Here is a 21,404-nt window from a genome sequence, read left to right on the forward strand (position 1 = left end):
AGTAAAGAACTTGCCTGTCGTCCGATTGTGATTTTAAAGCAGTTTTTTCCAGATGCAGACGCCCAAAGCCTTTTGTGTACTTGCATCTGGAAAAACTTCTAAATAATGTTACGTTAGCAAGCCAGTACAAACTCACTCAACTCAATGAATTAAGATGTCTCAGCGATTCACTGAAGCAAACGAGTAATTCCCAGCAGCTAATTTATAATGTGTTTAGTCCTTAATAAAGAGCCTTTTCAGAGAAGCAAGCTTTAGGAATTTCCGTCCCATTTTGAAACGAGATTTGCGGTTTGCTACCATGGGCTGCTGCTACTAACCCTGAGTTGAAGCCGTAGCCAGGGCTGGTCTCGGTCCCTGATGTGGTACACCCGGCAGCGCTTTACCGCCTGCACATATGACTGGTGGCCCTGGTGGAAGTAGACCACCTCGTCGCCAATCTGTGGGAAGTAAGGCGTCTTGCGTGGCACCATGTCCATCAGCCACTCTGGGTGCCGCATAACCTTCTCCAAAGCACGCTTTGAGCTTTTCTTGGACGCTTTTTTGCTTGGGCGGCTTTGTGGCTTGGGCTCCTCCTCCTCCTCAGCTTGTTGAGCTTGTGGCGGCTGCTTTTGGCCCGACTTCTTTGATGGCGAAAGGAAATGGCACAAAGAAAGGGAGTATCAGCAACACTCACAGTGAACAAAAATGCCTGCTATGCGAAAAAGCAAATCCATGGAGTGTAAGAGCTAGGCAATACAAGGACTATTACATACATAGGGGGAACAAAAGACAAGAGGGTGACAGTATGAACAACAGTTCTGAGTGATGCATTCGGGGAGGACAATTAAGGTCTAAGAAAGAGAAGCTAAGAATCTAGAGAGAAGAGAGACAGTAGGCTTTAGAATGAGGAAGGTCAAGACAAAGAGGAAATGGATTAATGTGATGACAGAGTGGATGAAAAGAACACAAAATGTCCCGAAAATAAAACACAGCATAAATAAAAAGCGAACAAGGCTCTGAAAAAGAGTTTCAGATATTATTTCGGACACCTGATCACATTATGACACTAGCACGGAGGACACAAAGTGTGGAACAACTAGTGGCTGATTGGCTCTCACTGTAACAACATCCCAGTATCATGACACGAAACATATCAATCAAGAAAGTTGAATAAGAATCGAACAAATCTGCAGCCCGACAACAGTAGCCAGCTTCTTTGAACTAGGAAAATGAAGTCGAGGGCTTCCCTTGCAGCAGTGAGAAGAAATCGCAAGCAGGATGCTGCAGCAAAAAGGCATCATTACACCATCCTAGAGAGATCTACCAATAGTCCCACTTACCGGCGGTTGTTTACTGGTACTGGCACCTGATGATGATGAAGATGATGATGATGGAGGTGTAGCGCTTTTTTGGGGCGGTTTTGCAGGAGGCTTTTTCTTGCGCTGTTTCTTACGAACAAGGTGCTTTTTTTTCCGCGCACGAGGCTTGACCTCAGTGTAGTCTTCATCGCTGTCCTCTACTACTGCCCTGCTGCTCCTTGCTGGACGGCATTTTTCAGCACTTTCGTCATCGTCTGAAATGTCATTGCCCATCACCCCATCGTCGTCACCTTCTTCAGAGTCGTCCTCAACAAGAGACTCCATCTCTTCTTTCACTTCGACCTCATTTTCCTCGTCATCATCTTCTGGCCGCTGGATAATCCGACGCTGTTTCTTCGGACTACTCCTGGGAGCAGACCTGCGTGACTTTGGCTCCTCCCAGTCCGAATAGTCCGAGTCACTGCAGCTATAAGGGACAGAACAAGTCACCTGCGTCACGTATGCAGCAGACCAGCAACTATCACGCCAATCAAATGCTGCATAATAAACAGCTCTTAGAAAAAGAGGCTCGCATTCACCTTTCACATCCTTCAGAACTTTCAGAGAATAGGGCGCCTGTGTCGGTGGTGGAACTCATGCTGACGTCATCAGGATCCTATGTGGAAAAAGTGCGGCACTTTTGTCAAGACTCAGGCCTGACACTAAGTCTAAAGAAGCTGTTATTTCTATTCTACACGAAGTTCAACCCCTTGTAATGACCTATAATCTGCACCATTTATCCTTTCCTGTCCCAATCTTGACCACATTGTTTTCCATCTCTGTTTGCATGCTTTAGGGCACGTTCTTTTTCCTACAGTGGAACCTCATAAAGTTGGCCACCAAGGGAGCAGAAGAAATCCTCGAAGTAACCAAAAGCTCGAATTATTGAATGGCCTTGAAGAATCTACTGAACACAATAAGCATAACAGCAAATTTATCTAGTTAACACCTATTATCTGCATTTGAGATGAAACCCAAGTGAAAACAACAGTTTTGTTTAGTTCTGCATGCACTGTCGGGAATGTAAAAGAGGCACTCCAAAAATTGTAAAGGCCTCCACTACCCTTTTCGCATGCGAAGAAGTAGCAGGGATATCTCTCTTTACAAACAGCCCTGTTGCGTTTTGAGAATAATTCACCACACAGATTGTAAATACCGTGACCAACGGGCAATAGCAATGCACTGAAACCAGCAGGCGTAAACAAAGAACTCCCGATTTTGAAAATTCCATTTCTGAAAAATATTCTTTTTTAGAGATTATTCTCGCACCAGAAGGCCTTCTCCCTCCTTAACTGCTAAGTTCGGCTTGAAGCACCTCTCAGTACGCGACCAGAGTGTCACAGCCCTATGAATCAGCATTGTGAGTCGATTCCAGTGTGTGAGTACTTGCATAAGCAAGAGAGTAGGGGCCGTGCGAACGCTGTGGCATGCAATGTAAACCCTTTGCGGTTATGTTGATTTCACGTTTGAAGACATAATTTGCATGACTACATTGCACCCACCACCTGATGCAGCCTAATAAATTATGTATGTAATCTACAATCTTATACCGGAGAAGGGGTGGGCAGCGAACGCGGTGGTTAAATGGCATCCTCGAGGCGCTGCAGATTAAGTTATGTGATGTTAGGATAGAGACCAGAAAGCGTGGCATGATATGGTCCATAGGGTCACGAAGAGTCGGACACGACTGAACTGAACTGAACTGAATCTACAATCTCTGCCAACAGTGAAGAGTTTGATGCGTCACTGCAAACAACTGTTATTTTGTCATAGGAAGCGCTGCTGTCTGCAGATAGGTCAGCCGTTTCATAAGGAATGTAAGGTGATGTCAGATGTGTTTTGATCTATATGAGCTACGGTCACCTGTTGCTGCAACCTGCACTGTAATCGGAATTTGCATAGGCGTTCACAGAAGCGAGCGAGTGCTAGCCGAAATGTGGCGATCGGACAGTAGTGAATGGCCCCCTTCGGACATAACCAATCTGTGACGACCTTAATGTCACGAGGTTTACTGCCTTTCCAGCAATACCGTCACATTACATGGATGCAATTTTCGGACTAATATTCAGCTGCCAAAACCTAACCCTTAACATAAAATTAGAAATTACTGCTTCTGCCTGGCATGACTCCAGTAGCATTTTTTGGTTGTCGCACATTTATGCGCCTGCACAACTCTGTTGACAGGAGGATGGTTTTTTTGGCAATTCCAATGAACAGCAGCCTGCTCTCGTTCTGTGCACGTTTACTCTCTCTTGCCTGCTGGCACAGTTTCGTTTTCTATCCTACCAAGCCAACACAGAAAACGAAAAACTCTAGCCAGCAAGCAGCAAATCTAAACTTGCCTCAAAATCAACTCCGACTGATCTTGAACCAGGGGCTGCACGTGTAGAACGTGTTTGGACACCAGAGGGCTTCTTTTTGGCAGCATTTTTGGCACGAGAATTGTTGACACGGCGTCTGCTTGCCAGCAAGTCTTCACACACCTGGAAAACAGAAGCCACATGAAAAGATTATAATAAAAAAAAAAAAAAAAGATCAGAAGCCAGTAGAATGGTCAGAAAAAATCAGAAGCCACATGTTCAAACAAGAAACATGTGGCTCTTCAATGAACTGGGACTGGGGCCAGCAAGTCCAAAAGAGCACCGCTTCAATCGAGAGCTTTGTGTCATTGCAAAAAACAGCAAATGGCAATGCTACCATCTTGGATATAGTTGTGCAGAAGTTCCCATTGCTTCCGGATCAAGCAAAGATGCTTTGCACGATTTCCATGCAAATAGTCGAGTATCTATATAACAGCACAGGTTCGTAATATTCGCTTTTGCACTATAACTGGCAGACTTCCTCTCTTGGTGGTCCTGGGCAGTGTTACGAAGAAGGAAGGAAGTGGCGTGTGCAGAAGAGCTCGTGCTAGGCCTGTCAACACCGATCATGCTACTTGTTTACTGCTTTGCCGCCCCATAACATATTTTGTAAAAACAGAGAAACCTGAATATACAGTCGAACCCGGTTATATTGAACCCGGATATATCGAACTCACGGAATATCCCCTTGAAAATCCCATGTAAAAGTATAGGAAAGCCGCGTCATATATCGAACTTAAATTCACCGGTCGTTCGATATATCGAACTCCGCACCAAGTGCGCCTTCCCCAAAAATGATCGCATCACCTTTGGCCGTTTGCCGCATGACGTTTTCAAGCCATGCGCGGAAGGAATGAGAGGGAACAGTTCGGCGACGGCTGGTCTGGACAGCGGCACGCGCATCTGCAGTTATCGTTTCCCGCGCGCCAACACATGACGTTTGCAAGCCATGTGCGTGGGTGTGCCCATTCTTTTGCCGAGCTATCTCCCTCCTTCAGCCCGCGCTATGCATGCGCCAAGCCAGCTCAGCCAGTTTTCAGACAGACGTCGGACGCTTTCTCCAGCGCGTGTTGCGAACCCTCTGCGCGCGGCGGCCGACGTGGCTATGGCGCCTGCGGACGTTAAGAAGCGACAGCTCTTGCTTTGCTTTTTTTTTTTTTTTGAGTCATCCTTTTTTATCGTTGTGCTGTTCAAACGTTAAACAACAACTTTTTTTTTTTTTTGCGGGAGTCTTTTATCCTGCGTGTATGAATCAACGAAAGCAGGCGGTCAGCTGCTGCGATCATGACGCCCGCCCGAAGCGCGGCGTAGCTTGTGCAATCAAGCCATCACGGGCACTCTGCCAAGTTCACTCCCCGCCACCGCAGGAGCTACCAAAAGATAAACGCGCCCGGACGTTATCGCTGCGCAGCATCTTGGCGCACTGCCAAGAAATGAGCTGTGGATGAGACCGCCGAAACGGAGTGACGCGCGCCATCGACATGCAAGCGAAAACGCTCGCGATTTCTGCCGCGGCGACACAGAAACCTTGTTTTGAGCTGCCGCGGTGGCTCGAGCGGCGAGAGGGACACAGTTCCAACAAGTTTGAAATTTTTTGCTCTGTCGCTGCCGCTCGTCGCCGAGATCGCTCAATCGCTTGCATGTGAGCGAGCTGGCCTTTACGCATATTTTTTTTTTTTTTCAAATTCTCGGGTGCAAAAGTGGAAGGTGGGTTCATTACGCGACAAATACGGTATCGTTTTTTCGCATCGTAAGTGCCGTCACAAGCCGATTTCTGTATATCGAATTATCGATATATCGAACTAATTCGCAATCCCCTTCGAGTGCGATATATCCGGGTTCGACTGCATAAACATGTCAAAAATGTCACTTTTTTAAAACACCTACTATTTATGGTTTTCCACTTTATTTTTGCATTTTAAGACTCGCATTAGCCTCGGCTTTGTCTGTGTGCTACCTAACCAGATGAATTTCCACCGAAGACTTTCTATATCGATAGCATATCAATTCATAACCATGTGTAAGCTCAATTCTGATGAATGACTAACCACTTTTGCCTCCAGGCTTTGCCTCCGTCGGTGACTCTCCATATGATACAAGGTTTGCTCCGCCTCTGCCATGAGCGCAGCACGCTGAAGAGAGCCGGCCACCAGCGCAGACTTGGCGGCGCTCCCAAGAAAGCACCGGCTCAGCCGAGCAGGCACTACCGCGTTGGTGGCACCGCTGCCGCTGGCACTACCGCCGCTGTTGTTGTTGCTGTTACTGGTGCTGCTGGTGGTGCTGCTGCCAGCACCGGAATCGGATGATGGGCCTGGCTGAGCCATGTCTCGCGACTGCCACTGTCCCGAAGACTGCCGCACACCTTCCACGTCACCCGTGCGTCGCATCCCGACCCTGCTGTGGTGACTCCCAGGTGAGTGACCTGGAAGGCATGACACAATGCACCTGTGCTCGGCTGGGAGTGCCAATGCAAATGCATGATGACACAAAGTAAGACTAGGGGTGTGCGAATATTAAAATTCTCGAGGGAAAAAAAAATGCACTCGAATATCTCATCAGTGTAAAAAAAAAATTAAAATAAAAAAATGCAAACACTTTTTTTCTCGTTTATTACAGAATTCAAAAATAAATTAAACTACAACTGCACAGAAGTGCATACTCTACTAAAAAAAAAAAACACAAAATGTTGGGCACTCATTATAAAAATTATGCACCCGTATATTCCACTCGTTCCTGACGGCACCATAAAGTTTTCACAATTAAGAGTCATACCCCCTTTACTACTTGAACCTCAAGTTACCTTAACGACATTGCATAACTGGTGCAAGCACAGCACAATTTCCTCCTTGCTCAATACTAGCACACACCCAATCAGTCCAAAGCAAACTTGGATGTGTACAAGCACGAATGCGCAAACAGAGCACATTATCATCTCTCATATCAGAAGATGTTGACGTGGATGCAATACAAATCCACTCCATCTGAAATGAAAGCATTGGCCTAAGCATGCTTCTGTCCTTAGCATGAATAAGCCCTGCAAAGTAAAACTAGTATGTGCAAATGCATCCAGTGCTACCCCAAGTGGCTTTCTGCCGTTGAATCTGCATTACCCAACTAAAAGTACTGGTTTGCAACAGGTGGATGAGGTTACTGCAGGAATGCACATACATTTCCTTTCCACTCTTCACAACGGTGTTTACTGCTGACCTCCGGTTCTTACTACAGTCGAACCTCGCTATAACGAACATGGATATAGTGAATTATCGGATTAAACAAACTAAAATCAAAGTTTGGTTGGTCTATGGTTTATTTATATTGGAGTTCTTCCTGTATATTGAAACAAAAAATTTCTAAACTTTATGCTAGATTGGTTATAACGAAGCAGTTCTTTTGCATTAAAACGGCAAAAAATGCGAATTGCCAATCGCAAAAGTGTGTTTAAATCACCCGCGCCTTCGCGTCCCGCATCAATAAGCGGTGGCAAAAAGAACTAGCACCAACAGCCCATGGCTTCCGAGATCACACCTTCGTGCGCGCAGTGATCTTGGAGGTCATGAATGGCCATGGTCGGATTTGTCTGCCACCGCCGCTGCTAGAGTCCGGCCATGCAACGGTTGACAGGCATATAACTGGCATGTCATCATCATTGCCTCATCATGACGTTAGCCCTTGCCATGCCTTTGACAATGCACTCGACCCGTGCGTGCATGCAACACTCCCCTAGTCCATTGGCTCCGTCGTGTAAATTGTGCACAGAGACAACATCACTTTTGCTCTCCAACACGGAATGAAAAGCAAGATTTCATTTTTACACCAAGCTTTTAATTAAAAAATTGTGTGTTTTCATACCTTTGTGTTGTCTATATTAGTGCACATTTTGTTTTGTTTTAATAGCAAACTTATTTAAAATTTGGGCGTGCACAAAGTTTTCACACCCCGTACTACTTTGTTGTAACGAAGTTCTCACTATATCGTAGTGTGCACACATTTTAGAGAGAAATCTTAGCTGCAATGAGTATGTACAGCCTTTATCAAAAGTTTACAGCCCAGGGGGTCTACTTCTGAGCGATACTATGTGGCTCGTAATGCACTCCCAGGTTTCCATACTTGCCGAAGGCAAGAAGATTTTTCGTCCTACCCTCTCCAATGGCTAGGACTTCCCGATTATTACAGAAGTCATATTATACGGCTTCAAAGCAAACCCTCTGGGGTACCTACTCGCCGGAGGCCGGTGCTGTGCCCGCTGTGGGGACTGTCCTCCAGCGGCCAGCAGGTGATCTTGCTCCTGCTGCAGCCGCTCAATCATCTCGTCAATGGCGGGTCGGTCCTCAGCCTCCTCGTTTTCCGCGGGACGCACAGGTTCCAAGATCTCGGACTCCCCTGCACACAACAACAGGTGTGCAGTGCTCGGTGCAAGAACACGCACACAAGAAAGGCACAACACTTGCAACGACTATGTGTTTTGCTAACTTCTTGACAAGTGGCACCTATGATTTCAGAGTTCATTCCCAGCCAATTTGGAGCATAGCACACTCCAGCTGAAACCCAATGCAATGTTACCTGCAACTAATGACTTCAAGCCGAGCAACATATCAAAAATCAATCGGCGCATAAGCGCCTCTGTCGTCATGTTTTGTGCTCTGTGTGCGTGTCTATGTGCTCGTGACAAATATAATCAGCATGTGAGGTTCATCCATGTTAAATACAAGTTGCAGCTGTGGCTTGACGCTATTTCAATGCCCCAAATAATCTTTACCAGAGAGTCACTCAACCTATGAAATAAAGGACACTTTTTTTCAGCATGGACACACTTCTATAGATCAGAAAAGGAAAGGGCCCCAAATGAGCTTTAGAAGTGTGAGCATGCTTCTGAAAGTTGGCAGGCAAAGCATTCAGGCTGAGAAAGGACAGTAGCCCACCATTGGCTAGCACAGCAACGTAAGGGATAAGCTGCGAGTCGTGGCAGCGCTCCCGACCCGGAACAAGCCTCTGCAGGGCCGGTGGGTACGGGTTGCCGTCAATGTCCACCAAGAAGGGAGGTGGCATCAAGTGCGGAGCACACTGAGTCTGCTCATCAAGCACATGTTGCTGAGCATCCCGAATCAATGGCCGGTAATCCGTGTGGAAGAACTGCTCATCAGGAACCTGCAAAACACGAGACCACACTAAAAATGATACTCTTTCAAGCCACAGTATGAAGTCTTGGTGGCGATGGCCACACTTCTACAAGGTTAAGGGGGGCCATGGTGCTTAAAGCCATTTTTCTTAATTTTTGACCAAACTTAACAAAAATTGGTATTATGATTCAATTTCTAGCATTGATTCCAAATATGTAACCATTTTCCCAATAGGTCAATTATTTCAAAAGATAAATTAACTGTTCATTATTTGCAGAAACAATTAAAATAAAACCGCACTACAAAAAATTCACATGGACACTTTGCTAGGTACTAGAAAGCATAAGGAATACAATGTTAGGAGCACTTTCTTGATATAACAAATCTTAGCGATGTTATAGCAGTTCAAAGTTAACTATTGCTTAACTTATGTGCCCTACTGTCTGATGTAGAGCAAAATTGAAAAACTTTTGAAATGTAAATTGCAAAATCTGTTCCCAAACATTGTGTGCTTTGCACTTTTAGTTACATGCCACAACAAAAATTATGGTTCTACCTCCATTAAAGGCGGAGGTATCACTTCTGCAAATGAGCAAGAAGTCAAGAATGGGCGTTTTGAGAAAACGAGAAAAAAATAAATTTTATTGTAATAATGGGCAGATTTGCCTTAGATTTGCACAATTTGTGCATTTTCTCATGCTCGTTCTAGAACTGCGATCTGTTCTTGCCTAATGCAGGTAGTTTTATATATAAGGAAAACTGGTCTTTTGTTTGGAGGAAGCATGGTTAGTAAACATTCGATCTTGAGATTTCAATCCTTAAATGATCTAGAATTATCAACGGACTGCAATACAGTGGACTCCTCTTAAACGGAACTTGAAGGGGATTCAGAAAGTGTTCCATTTATCAGAAGTTTCATTTAAGCGAAGTACACATATTTCGTGATGCAAAACTTTATTCAAATTGTTCCAAGCCTTAATGTTGTGGGTGCAAAGAAAAAAATGAATCAATCTTAGTTTGCTTAACATTTTTCAATTGCTTTTTAACGAAGTAAGTGTGCATACTCGACAAGCTTGGCAGAAATTCCACACAGCGTTGCAGAAGTGCAACAGCATCTTTAGCTGCACTATCTCGCACTGCACTTAGCTCAGGGTCCTCACACTCGTCACTGGAGGAGGAGGACTGATCGTCGGCTTGCACCTCGGCAATCATTTCTTGAAGACTTTCCTCACGACAGGTGCGCACGTGGGCATCCACAGCCTCGTAGTCCTGTCGCGAAAAAGGAGCACAGGGCACTACCTGCCTGAATATAGTGTAGGCTTCTACAGCTTCTGTATCGGTAGCACTAGCCTCTTCATGAGGTAATGGTTCATGAGCTTTGAAGCCTGCATGGTGCAGGCGACACCTCTGCACTGTTGTCGCCTGCACTTGTTCCCAGGCACGGACCAAGATATGTATCGCCGACAGCAAGTCAATGCTGCAGTCCTTGTCACTGTCAGCACAAAGCAGCATGCGGTGGAGCTGCTGGCGGTGGTAATGCACCTTGATATTCTGTATCACCCCTTGATCCATAGGTTGTACCAATGCAGTTGCATTGGCAGGCAGAAACTCGAGGCTGATGGACTTCAGTCCTTCCACTTGGCCACGGGCAGGGCAATTATCGACAATGAAAACAACTTTCCTGCCTTGCTTAGTAAACCTTTCATCTTCCTCTTGCAGCCAGTTCTCAAAAATTGCCATGGTCATCCACGCTTTACTATTGGCAGTGTACGTCACAGGAAGACTTTGCGTTCCTTTGAAGCAACGTGGGTGCTTTGCCTTTCCGACTACCAGCAGTTTCAGTTTTTCGTCCCCTGCCACGTTCGCGCCCACGAGCACCGTAATGCGCTCCTTACTGCGCTTCCCACCAGTGCAGGCTTCGCCTTTGTAGGCCAGTTTCTTAGATAGAAGTGCTTTATAGAAAAGGCCCATGTTATCAATGTTGAACACGTCTCGTGGTTCATAGCTGCTTAAAATATCCTGCAGTGGCCCCTGTTGCCAGTCGGCGCACAAGTCTTTGTCCACGGAAGCACTTTCACCGCAGATTGTCTTGAAGACTAGGCCATGGCGTTTTTTAAAACGGCTGAGCCATCCATCGCTGGCGCTGAAGTTGTCGGCTCCTAGTTGCAAGGCTATCTCCCGCGCCTTTTGCTCCAGAATGGGACCGCTTATCGGAAAATTAGCGCTCCGCGCACGCTTAAACCATAAGAAAGAACCTTTTCTAATTCCTCATGCGGCGTTGTCCTCATCCGCATTCGGCTTGAAGCAAAAGTCCCAGTCTTCACAGCTCCTTGTATAGCGGCCTTGTTCTTCAATATCCGCGACAGCGTTGACATCGGGATGTTGAACTTCTTCGCAACTTCTGTTTTCGACAGGCCGCTTCGCTCAAGCTCCTGAAGAACTTGTAATTTCTTCTCAAGCGAGAGCGCTTTGTGTGGTCGTTTCTGAACGTTCTCCATCACGACCAAGCATCGACCTCGCGTAGGCCTAACGCAGAGCACCGGGACGACACACGACACGACGATCCGGCACGGCGGCAACAACGATGGCTACTGGATTGGCTTGCCTCAGCTGTAGTTCTGGCTGTGAAGTATTTGTTCATGGCTGTGAGATTACCGTTGCCATGTGCGAGAACATATTTGCTGGTCAGATTCCGAATGTTCAGCTTTTGTGCCGTTTAACCGAGGGTAACAAATAAGCGGTGTTTCAATTAACCGAATAATTTTACTGTGTTGGTATAGGAATCCAACCAAATAACGCTACTTAATTCCGTTTATCCGAAATTTTCATTTAACCGAGTTTCGTTTATTGGGCGTCCACTGTAATGCATAAATGAGCCTTCTAAGATGATTTGGAAGAAAGAAGCCAAGATGTCGCTGCTGCAGAATGATGACTGTGTCCAAAATTCAATTTTGAGAAATCGGCAAAGATATGTTTTTGGTGTGAAATCACCGTTTCCCGCCGAGATAATTGCCCCTGCAACTCGGAAGTAAATTTATTTCGACAAGGTTTGCGATTCCGCATGACGCCGTTACAGGATCGCCGCACCACTAACTTTTCCGAGAGCTGGATCTGTCGCGCCCATGAAAACTGCTTAGGTATCACTTTTTATCTGCATCGTTCTGATTACGATGCTCGTACGCGGTAGGAATCGCTTGCAGTAAATCGTTCGCTCTCCTATCCGTCAACCATGCCGAGCACCACCGGCTACACACTTATTGGCCCATCGCAGAGCATTGGCGCTTCGCCACCGATTGCAGATAACCTTTCTTTGCTTTTTAGGCCAGTATGACAATCGAGCCTAAATTTTCCGTGTTTTACGCCGTGGTCGTGTCGGCGGAGTGTCGCTAAACGAGCTAGGCCTAACCAGCCTAACTATACGGCCTTTTCAAAATGGCACCAGGTCGCAAGCAGTCGATGCCAGCAGCCAACCCAAAGTGGTCATTTGGGTCACATGCCTTCAGAGCCCAATAGCAGCGCGTGTTTCGCGCAATTTTGTCCCTTTGTTTTGCACTTCGGGTGTTTGCTCACGGATGCCAATCATGACATGGGAATAGCCTGAATCAGTATTTTTCGGACGAGACTAAAATGACGTAGGTGAAGCGCATATTTATCTGCGGCTGATCTAAACTCTGTGCGATTTGACCTCAATTTAAAGGGCTAAGCGTTCGGATTCACAACTTTGGAATGCTGTAACATGCGAAATAAGTGGTATTTTTCAAACAAAACTTTCATATAGCTGCGGAAACGTCTCAGGACCACGTAAATGAAGAAATCGAAAATCTGATTTTAGACAGATTTTCGGCCGCAAAGAGCCGTGTCCCCACTAAAAAAAAAAAAGTAGTGTGCTGTGAAATGCATCAACGAGCCCCAGAGGGTTGTAACTAATCCGGAGCCATATTCGCCGCGAGATCGACATAGAGGTGGCGCCACTGTCACTCCGGTAGTGTGGATCCGCGGCCGGCGGCGCTCGCAGAAACGCACGCTGCGTAGGTCTGCTTCAGAGTTTACGGCGGGTTTGTTGGCGATGAAAACGTGTCTTCTGCAGTATTTCTGCAATATTGCAGAAAAAAATCCAAGGATTTCGCCAATGCAGCAGAAGAAGAACGGATTTTAGGAAAACAAAGCACGCAACCACCAGACTTCTAGATTTACTTTGCACATTTCTTGCACTGTACCGCGCTCACGCGCTTAATGCTTGGGCCTGCCTTATGACAGCTTTGTTTTTCTTATCGATTTTTAAACACTTTGCGCGTGTCTCATGCGAGTGAGACCAGTGAATTTAGTGTCAAGCGCACGCAGATACCTGCAGTACTTTAGATTGAATCGAGAAAGCCTGGTTCATTATATCGTACTTGACTCAAGGATTAAGCAGGTTAAATGTAGTACTGGCAGCACACTGCATGGCGAGTTGCTTTAGACTGAGTGCACATAAACTCTGCCTCAGACAACCACGCACTAGTATTCCCCAAAAATGAGATCACGCCACAAACCTCGCCGCACAGGAAAGCTGATTGTTCACGTGTACAGCGCCGAGTGGATTGAATTTGCAGAGATGCTTTTTGCGGCCACTCGCGTAGAATGTGATAGTGTATTACTGCATGCGCCACTAACTGTAAATGATTTCCTGAAACTGAGGAAAGTATAAGGGATTTCTGATGTGTGTAATGTTAATATATAACGGTAAATTAGTAGTCTAATTATTCTGTTTTGCAATGCCAATAAATTTCATCGTGTGAGAGAACTTTTACACACTTGACAGAATTTACAATAATCAGCGATTAATTTTCAGTAACGTTAAAGTGCAAGCTACGAATTACTCGCTGCGAAGACATCGTTATAAACTGCGCATGGGCACTGCCATGTTCTGGGAAGCAATTTTACAGGCCGAAAATTTCTTTATCACTAATTGTTTAGCAGTGACTAAATCTTATGCGAAGTAAAATATTAAGGTTGCTTCCAAAACAGATGCTGGATATAAAACTATTCCGAAAGAAATGGAGGTAATCTTATCATGCGACTATAAAGATGTATTTATTCCCGAACTAAACACTGATATTAAGGCCCGCATGAAGCTGTTTTACTCCCCTTGTCAGAAACGACGAGTTTGCTCGGAAGACAGCACTTGAACGAAAAGGAATTATAATGATTATAATAGGCTACCAGTAAAGTACATTAATCTAGGTGTATTATGTAATATTTAGGGTAACAATTAGGTGCAGGGAATATGTTTCACAAACATTCGAGCATTTCTCTAAAGCAAAAATGTGCTCACTAAAACTTTTACGGATGCATAGAAGCCTTCAACAACAACAACAACAACAACAACAGCAACAACGACAACAACAACAACAATAAAATGTAAAGAAAAGAAATTCATATTGGCCCGAGCGGCATCGGCTATGACGGATGATTGCAGTGGCTGGTTTTGGTGTAGTTTTTTTTTTTTTTCATTATTAACACCACATTTACCACGTGGGATTGTTTATTGTGCAGTCAAATCCCACAGCAGAGGAACGCCTTTCAAAACGGTTGTGATTGAATCCCCGTTCTCGAAATCAGCAGCCGAGCGCCCTTATTATTGAGACACCGCGACAGAGGTTTAAAAAAAAAAAAAAAAAAAGAGAAAAGTTTAAAAAAAAGGAAAGAAAAAAAAAAAAAGTACTCACACAACTTTATTGTGCATACAGAATGCATAGCAGGCAACTGCATTCTGCTATATGAAGCAGTCTGCGGTGGCATATGTTTCAGTAGCTGCGGTATTCCAAACAGAAACGGGAATATGCCATTTCTGAGCATTTGCATAAACTTTTATTGACGGCAGCGACCTTTGCTTTGACACAGCGGTAACGACAGTACCACTTCGTTTGAGACAATGCATGTTAAAGGAACTCAAGCGCCGAAGACCGCGATGGATGATGTCCTTATCCAAGCATGACATGCTCAATACGGAAAAGTATATATTTTTTTTAATGAAGCGTATTTTGCTAGAGGCATATAGGTAAGCAAAATCTCACAGGAACCGCGAAACAAACAAAAACACTCCTGTACACGCCGCATGCGCGCTTAAATCACTGCGGGCTGGCACGCGACGCGAAAACGCATCCACACTGACTAGGTTTCGCCGCTGAGCCGCAAGGTGGCGACTGTGCTCGATTTCGAGGCAAATAGTGTCGCAGCATTTTAACTTCCTTCAACCTTCTCTCGCAGTGCATTAATGGACGCCATTAAAAGAAAGCTCACAAGAAAATTCCACAGCACTTGAGGTATTATCCTTTGAGTGAAATACAGCTACAAGAAAAAGCTACACTGATCTGTAAAACAGCGATCACGCACCTGTTACTGTAACTATCGCCTAACTAATTAGCATCCCCACGGCTTTGAAGTTGAGCATAAAATAGTTACCTTCTTGTACGGGTCTCCGGAGCCGTAGCCAAATATGCTGATGTGCCCATGGGAGTCAGTAGAGGAAAACAAAAGACCGTCTGGCGAAAACTTGCAGTCAAACACTGCTCCGTGTCCCTGCCCTTCGATCTGCAGGGATAAAGAGATACGGTCAACTCTGTGCTCCGCAAACGCTCACATGTTCGCGGACAGCGGGCGTGCATCATCTCAATTAGCAAACTCCACAAGCTGAACTGAGCCTTGCTGCAATCGCCAAACTCCCAAGTTTGTTTAGAATTGCACGGAATGTTACAAGATACTGTAAAAGCTTGCTCATTCGACTGAAGGTGTGGTCCCAGCCAAAGTCTATATAAGATCATGCTAACTTAGACGCTTTGGGCTTCAAAACTCCTAAATTGGATAGCCACTCGATGAGCAGTCACATATAGAAATTACAGACATACTAAGCCACCATCACAACAGCCCTGCATGTACTACATCCTACAGCCGCCGGCATATCTCAGACGTCCACTGAATGGCAGGCTCTGTCCCCAAGAATCACCCAACTACATAGTCTTGGTTTCCTTTTTCCGAGCTTCAAGCAGTACAGAACAGCAGCAGCTGTTGGGTGCCCATTTCCTTCCGCTTCCACACGCTTTTTTTTTTTTTAATTCTTGCATTTTGCTGAAACTGGTGACTCCTCTATGCCACTCGCTGTACGCACAGTGTAGCATGACTAAGAGTACATACAATCCAGGGCACCGTGAGTGATGTCTCCTCACAAGCAATGCTGCAGTCTGTGTTGGGACTGCCCTGATACAGTGTTGCACAATGAAGAATGCCAGAAAAACCCTAACCATTTTGGAACGGTTCTGCTTCAATGCCCCTCAATGGGCATGCAATAAGACATTGATGAAAACATGCAAAAACAGTCACTTCCGCACTGTTCCCACCTCAAAAGCAGGCAATGACTACCCAATCTTTTATTAAACAGACCTGGTGCCAAACAAGCATCTTTGCCACATCTCTAGAAGTAATTAAAAAAAAAAGCTCTGATAATAACTTCGAATGATTTGAACATTCTTTTCAGTTCTTCAAGATCTGAGTTAACAAGCTTTTATAGGACGAACTTTTTTACAAATACTTACAGTATTCAAGAAATGACTGTCTGTGATAAAAATAATCCATTCTTAATAGTGCTGCAGAAAACAGTATTAAACAACCACCCCAGAGATTTCAGAACTCAATTCAAACACGTGCGACTCGAAGGCAAAGCCCGCAAAGTAATTTATGGGCTAGCATTTCAAATGGTGACATAATTGCCAATAAAAACCATGACAGTTTTCGGGCCTCTCTGCAGCGCACAGCGCTGATTGAGGGGCACATGATGACATCACGAATGATACCAATACATGCAAACGCTCGTTTCGAAGGATGAAAAACGACGCCACTGAAAGCGAAGCCCTAGAAGAGCTGTTAGGCAGCATGCCACAGGGTAGAAGCTAATGAAGTCAAAATGAAAAATGTGCCGTCCATGACATCCTCACCGAGCTACTGCATACACCTCTGATGCTGTGATGTGCTTTAATTGTTAATGCTAATTAGGTCATTGTTTTGAATTCAGAACAAAGAAACTAGGCAAGTTTTACCTACAGCCTACACAGATTTGAATTTTCGGATATAGTGATTATTCTCAAATGGCGCAGTTTCCCTTCAATGCATACTCTGAGGGGGAAGACTAAAAAACATGATAGCACACAAGCAGTCGTACACACGGGGTTAAGCATTAGAATTAAACGTGGCCATGCCGGTCACTGAACATGATTAGCTACTTGATTATGCATTAATTACCAGAACGTCCAATAATGAGCTAAAATGACAGTGGCAGTGTTTAAGGGAGCAACGAATGCAATGATGGTAGCCTACAGACTAATTAAGATGTCTTCAAGCATTCTTAATTTCAACTTGTTTTTGTTTTTGTTTTTAACTAGGCATGATGACACCAGGTGGCTACCGTCCACAATGCTCTTTACTGAGCACCCTGAATAGCAGGGGCTCTGAAACTGAACTAAGTGGACCTCTCGGATTCATTGGAGTACTTACTGGCGTTCCCCAAATCCCTACATCCACACAAGCTTCAGTTACCACCTCTCCAGTTGCCCTCTTTATTTTGGGGCTTAGCACACTGCAAGCGTTCATTGCAGACTTTCATTGTGCATCCAGTCTATACTACAAATGGATAATTTATTGAGATGAAGGAAGAGATGAAAGCCACAAGATTCCTTGGAACCTTTTGGAAGAGGCTGGGTTTCCCCAAAGCATAAAAGACTCGGAACCTCCACTCCATGACATGCAGAACACATCATGTTTATGGACAGATTGGCTTTTCTTTGCTTTTTGCTTCTATCTTTCCCCGTAAAGACCATCATGTGAAGACAGGGAGGCTCAGCCTATTACCATATTCAGCAAGCGGGTGCGACTATGCTCTTTCTCATCAATTGCTTGTAGCACTGTGGAAGCTGGAAGCCCTGTTTAGCCAATCACGAGTGTGTGTTAAGCATGCTCGTCTATGCCACGTCATCTGCTTGCGGTGTATGCAGATGTGGTTGTAAAAGGGTATAAACAGATCCTGTCTACGTGCCAAACCTTGATTCTTAAGATTTAGAATTGCCTTTTTAGTAACATTAAGCTGTTTGTCACATCTGCACATTTAGTTCACCACACACAAACGAAGCCGTGATGGCAACTTCAGGCTGATGGTGCCATCTGTTTTTCTGAACTGCAACCATGTTGCAATCGAATAGACTTTCTTCTTTAGGCCCGAGAGAGGCAAAAGCATCACCCGAAACAAAAAATGCAGGTAGCTTAGTGCTCATGATAATTGCTGCAGGCAAGATGAGGCCAAATGAAAGCCGGATGCACCAGTTATAACCAATGAACAAACCGAAATTCAGTAACGAGTTGGCTGTGCAGTGAGACGCCATGCTTTGAAGCGTGCCGCCATGTTCAAAACGTGACTTCAGCATAAGCAAAAGTTGTGAACATCGGGAAATACCACAGGTAAATAGAGTTTATGTTAAGGTTCTATCTGAAATAGAGTTTCGCGAATGCGTGCTTTAAAGCGTCCCATCCAATATGTTTTACGGCAATTTATCCTGGCACTTGTTCGTAGCTTTGGTAGTGCTGCAAAGAACTACTGAGATAGAATACAGACACAACCTCGTTCAAACACCTCTTCACCCCATCCCAACTTTCGCTAACAGCCCTTATTCAGCTACTGCTTGCGTTGTTTTCTTTGAAGCATCAATCTCTTATGTGGCTCCCAGACAAGAGAGTTAACCTACATTTGGATGGATATGGCGGCTGTAATCTTCCAAGCTCGTCTGTGTTTTCACAGAGCATCAAGCCTGTCTCAAACTAATTTTCACTCCAGCTATGCTGGAACACAGTCTGAGATCACAAACTCAGCTCACCATGTTGAAGAAGCTTCGAACCGAGCACCCTGCCACCAGATCCCAGATGATGATGCGACCATCATGCCCACCACTGAGAAGGATCCTGCTGTCTTCCGGATGACACTCGAGGACAAAGGCTTCATCCTCATGTCCCTGGTTATTCGCACACACACACACACACAAAAAAAGGAAAATAAACTGTCACTGCATGAATGACACGGCAACTTAAACATCCTTAACTGTTTAAACACGCACCTTGCATTTTTTGGATGCACAGGTCGTTGATTCGAGTAACTGCTGTCTTCTATTTCAATTACCATCAGCAATGACTAAATGTTTGGTTGGTTTGGTTGTTTGGTTCCGGAGTCCTCCACTACATCTCTCATACCTCGGGCTATGAGAGATGTAGTGGAGGACTCCGGAAATTTCGGCCCCCTGGGGTTCTTTGACGTGCACTGACGTCGCACCGCACACGGGCAACTTGCTTTCGCCTCCACTGAAAAGCGGCCGCCGAGACCGGGATTTGATCCTGCATTCTTGGGAACAGTAGTCGAGTACCCTAACCACTGCGCCACCCCGGCTGGGCCAACAACTAAATCTGGCGGTGGGAAGAGAAAACTCTCCTGGGCAAGAAAACACAAATTTGTAGAGTGGAATGCTTAAAAGAGGTGCAAGTCTTTCCCATACACAGAAATTGAAGCCTTGTCTGAAGGTGATGGCTCTGCTCCCTATGTGATTCTGACCAGCTCGGATCGCGAGGAACAACCAGCCCTCGTTGAAAGAGCACCGGCAGCGGCTTTTACCAACGGCGTCCCGGACTAGGGACCCGACCAGTTAATGTCAATAAATGTTTTCATCATCATCATTCCTTCTGTTTTGCTAAAACCAAAGTCAGGTGCATGTTAGAATCGCATAATTACAGTGCCTAAAAACCTCCCTTGCTACAAAGCTCCGGCTGCAGCCTTGTAGCGGTAATTTGCATAAGGGAATAGGATTTCAAAGGGTCCAGTGAAACTCAATCCTGGCAGTAGGTTTAAAAACAAGCAGTGTAAGACACTGCCATACTTTCCTGCGTACTGGACACATCCATTAGTGTTTGTACCAATATATAAACATTTACTAATATGTTACCGCCTGTCACAACCTCCCCACCCCCAAAAGGGCACAGCTATCTCAATATGAGCAGCAAATACAAGACAAAATTTGCACAAGGTTCTTACAATGATGCAATCAATCGCACTGAAATTGCAAAGTACACACACTACTACCGCAAAGAAAAGTGCCCCTTTTCTAATATGCCTGGTATGAAGTTTCCCTTGGTTTATAGGCTCTATTTCGCTACGCAAGAAAATTTCGCTAATTTGACCCCGTTAATTTAGAAATTTGGATGATTCGAACAAGGAGCATGGTCCCAAACGATGCAAATGTAGGCCTATGACGTCGGACGCTCGTTAATTAGCATTTGGGAGGCTTGCACAGATTAATTCGGCTCAAATATCATGTCGAACTATGACCCACGTACCCAGCAGTCGTCTCAAGAGACTGCCGCAAATCTGAATTGCATAAAATAAGGCGCACCTCAGGCTCGCACGCTATTGCTGGCACAATCAAAATTCCCCCTTCCTAAAACATAACATAGCAACACAGTTTCAGTTTTGCTCATCTTACAGTCACGCCAGCGCGCCGCTGCCACTTTGCACGCATATCAGCCAGTTGTGCCTTTTTAGACATTCCTTCTGCGCAAATGGTTCGTGCAAGGGATGACCTCATTACAGTCTAACACCTAAGCATACACACCTCTCTTGAAACCAGATGCTTCCACCCTTTTGAGTACGCTGGACTGCCACGTTTTGATGCTGCTTCACTACGCAGATAGTCCGTGCGGTGAAGCATCTTCAAAACGCGATGGGCCAGTTGTGAAGAGGCACCACTGCTACTGTGTGAAGCACTTACATTTTAAAGCGATTCTCTGACATTTCAGAAAGTGTGAGCAAAGCAAAACACTCAACGGGGGAACTGCGAAAATTGTCTATCTCTTATGGCGAATTCGAGTGGGAGAGCAGGAGTAGAATCACTGGCTTCCAATGGTAGAGGATGAGGGCTTTTCCTCCGCTGAGAGAACCCAAGTGCACTCCCGACTGCTCCCGCGTCTAAAGCAAAAGTAGACGAAGTCACATAGCATAAAGCTTCATATCTGCGCCATCTTTTGTTTTTCTCTTCAGTTAGCAACGCTCAAAATGGCGGCTTCAAAGCGTCAGCACTCGGCGAGCGGAAAGCATTGCTTAGGTGTTGTATGCATGTTTGAGAGTAGCTGCTGGTGTTGAAAGGGCCAAAGGAGGCAGATCGCCGTGCTGTGAGAACAAAGGCATACAAAACAAGCGGTTCTACACGGAGCGTTGGCCTCTCCTCGATTACAACTGCCGCCACTGCGGGCAGGCGGAGAATGCTGGGGAGAGAAGTGCGGTCACATGGTCGTGGCGCTCTGCTCTCAACATGCAGAGAGCGTTCCCGTGGGAGGACAGTTACACCATCGCTCAACGTGCTGCTGTACTGCTCTGTACTGCTCGACGCCTCTGCTCTCGTCCCCCCAACCGAATGCACCATTAGTTTTCATCTTAGATGCATAGACAACTATATACTCCAAACGTTCATAACATAAAATCACTGCGAAACAAACATTTTTTGGGGGGCAGCAGTTTATTTTGGTAATTT

The 21,404-nt window shown here is 45.3% G+C and overlaps 1 protein-coding gene across 1 annotated transcript in view; it reads right to left on the minus strand.

Annotated features, from left to right (window-relative positions):
* The window catches only part of BRWD3 (bromodomain and WD repeat-containing protein), a 72,395-nt gene that overhangs the window by 39,109 nt on the left and 11,882 nt on the right, over positions 1–21,404 (minus strand). Inside the window, exons 14-22 of the mRNA XM_084592275.1 lie at positions 18,711–18,845; positions 15,259–15,387; positions 8,617–8,842; positions 7,916–8,077; positions 5,746–6,119; positions 3,680–3,820; positions 1,877–1,953; positions 1,320–1,764; positions 318–620 (exon numbers count right to left, since the gene is read on the minus strand). Coding sequence (XP_084448401.1) covers positions 318–620; positions 1,320–1,764; positions 1,877–1,953; positions 3,680–3,820; positions 5,746–6,119; positions 7,916–8,077; positions 8,617–8,842; positions 15,259–15,387; positions 18,711–18,845 — 1,992 coding nt within the window. The remainder of the gene's footprint in view (positions 1–317; positions 621–1,319; positions 1,765–1,876; positions 1,954–3,679; positions 3,821–5,745; positions 6,120–7,915; positions 8,078–8,616; positions 8,843–15,258; positions 15,388–18,710; positions 18,846–21,404) is intronic.

Source organism: Amblyomma maculatum, chromosome 1, assembly GCF_055883805.1.
Source record: "Amblyomma maculatum isolate TAMU_Amacu chromosome 1, ASM5588380v1, whole genome shotgun sequence".
NCBI classification, from domain to species: domain Eukaryota; kingdom Metazoa; phylum Arthropoda; class Arachnida; order Ixodida; family Ixodidae; genus Amblyomma; species Amblyomma maculatum.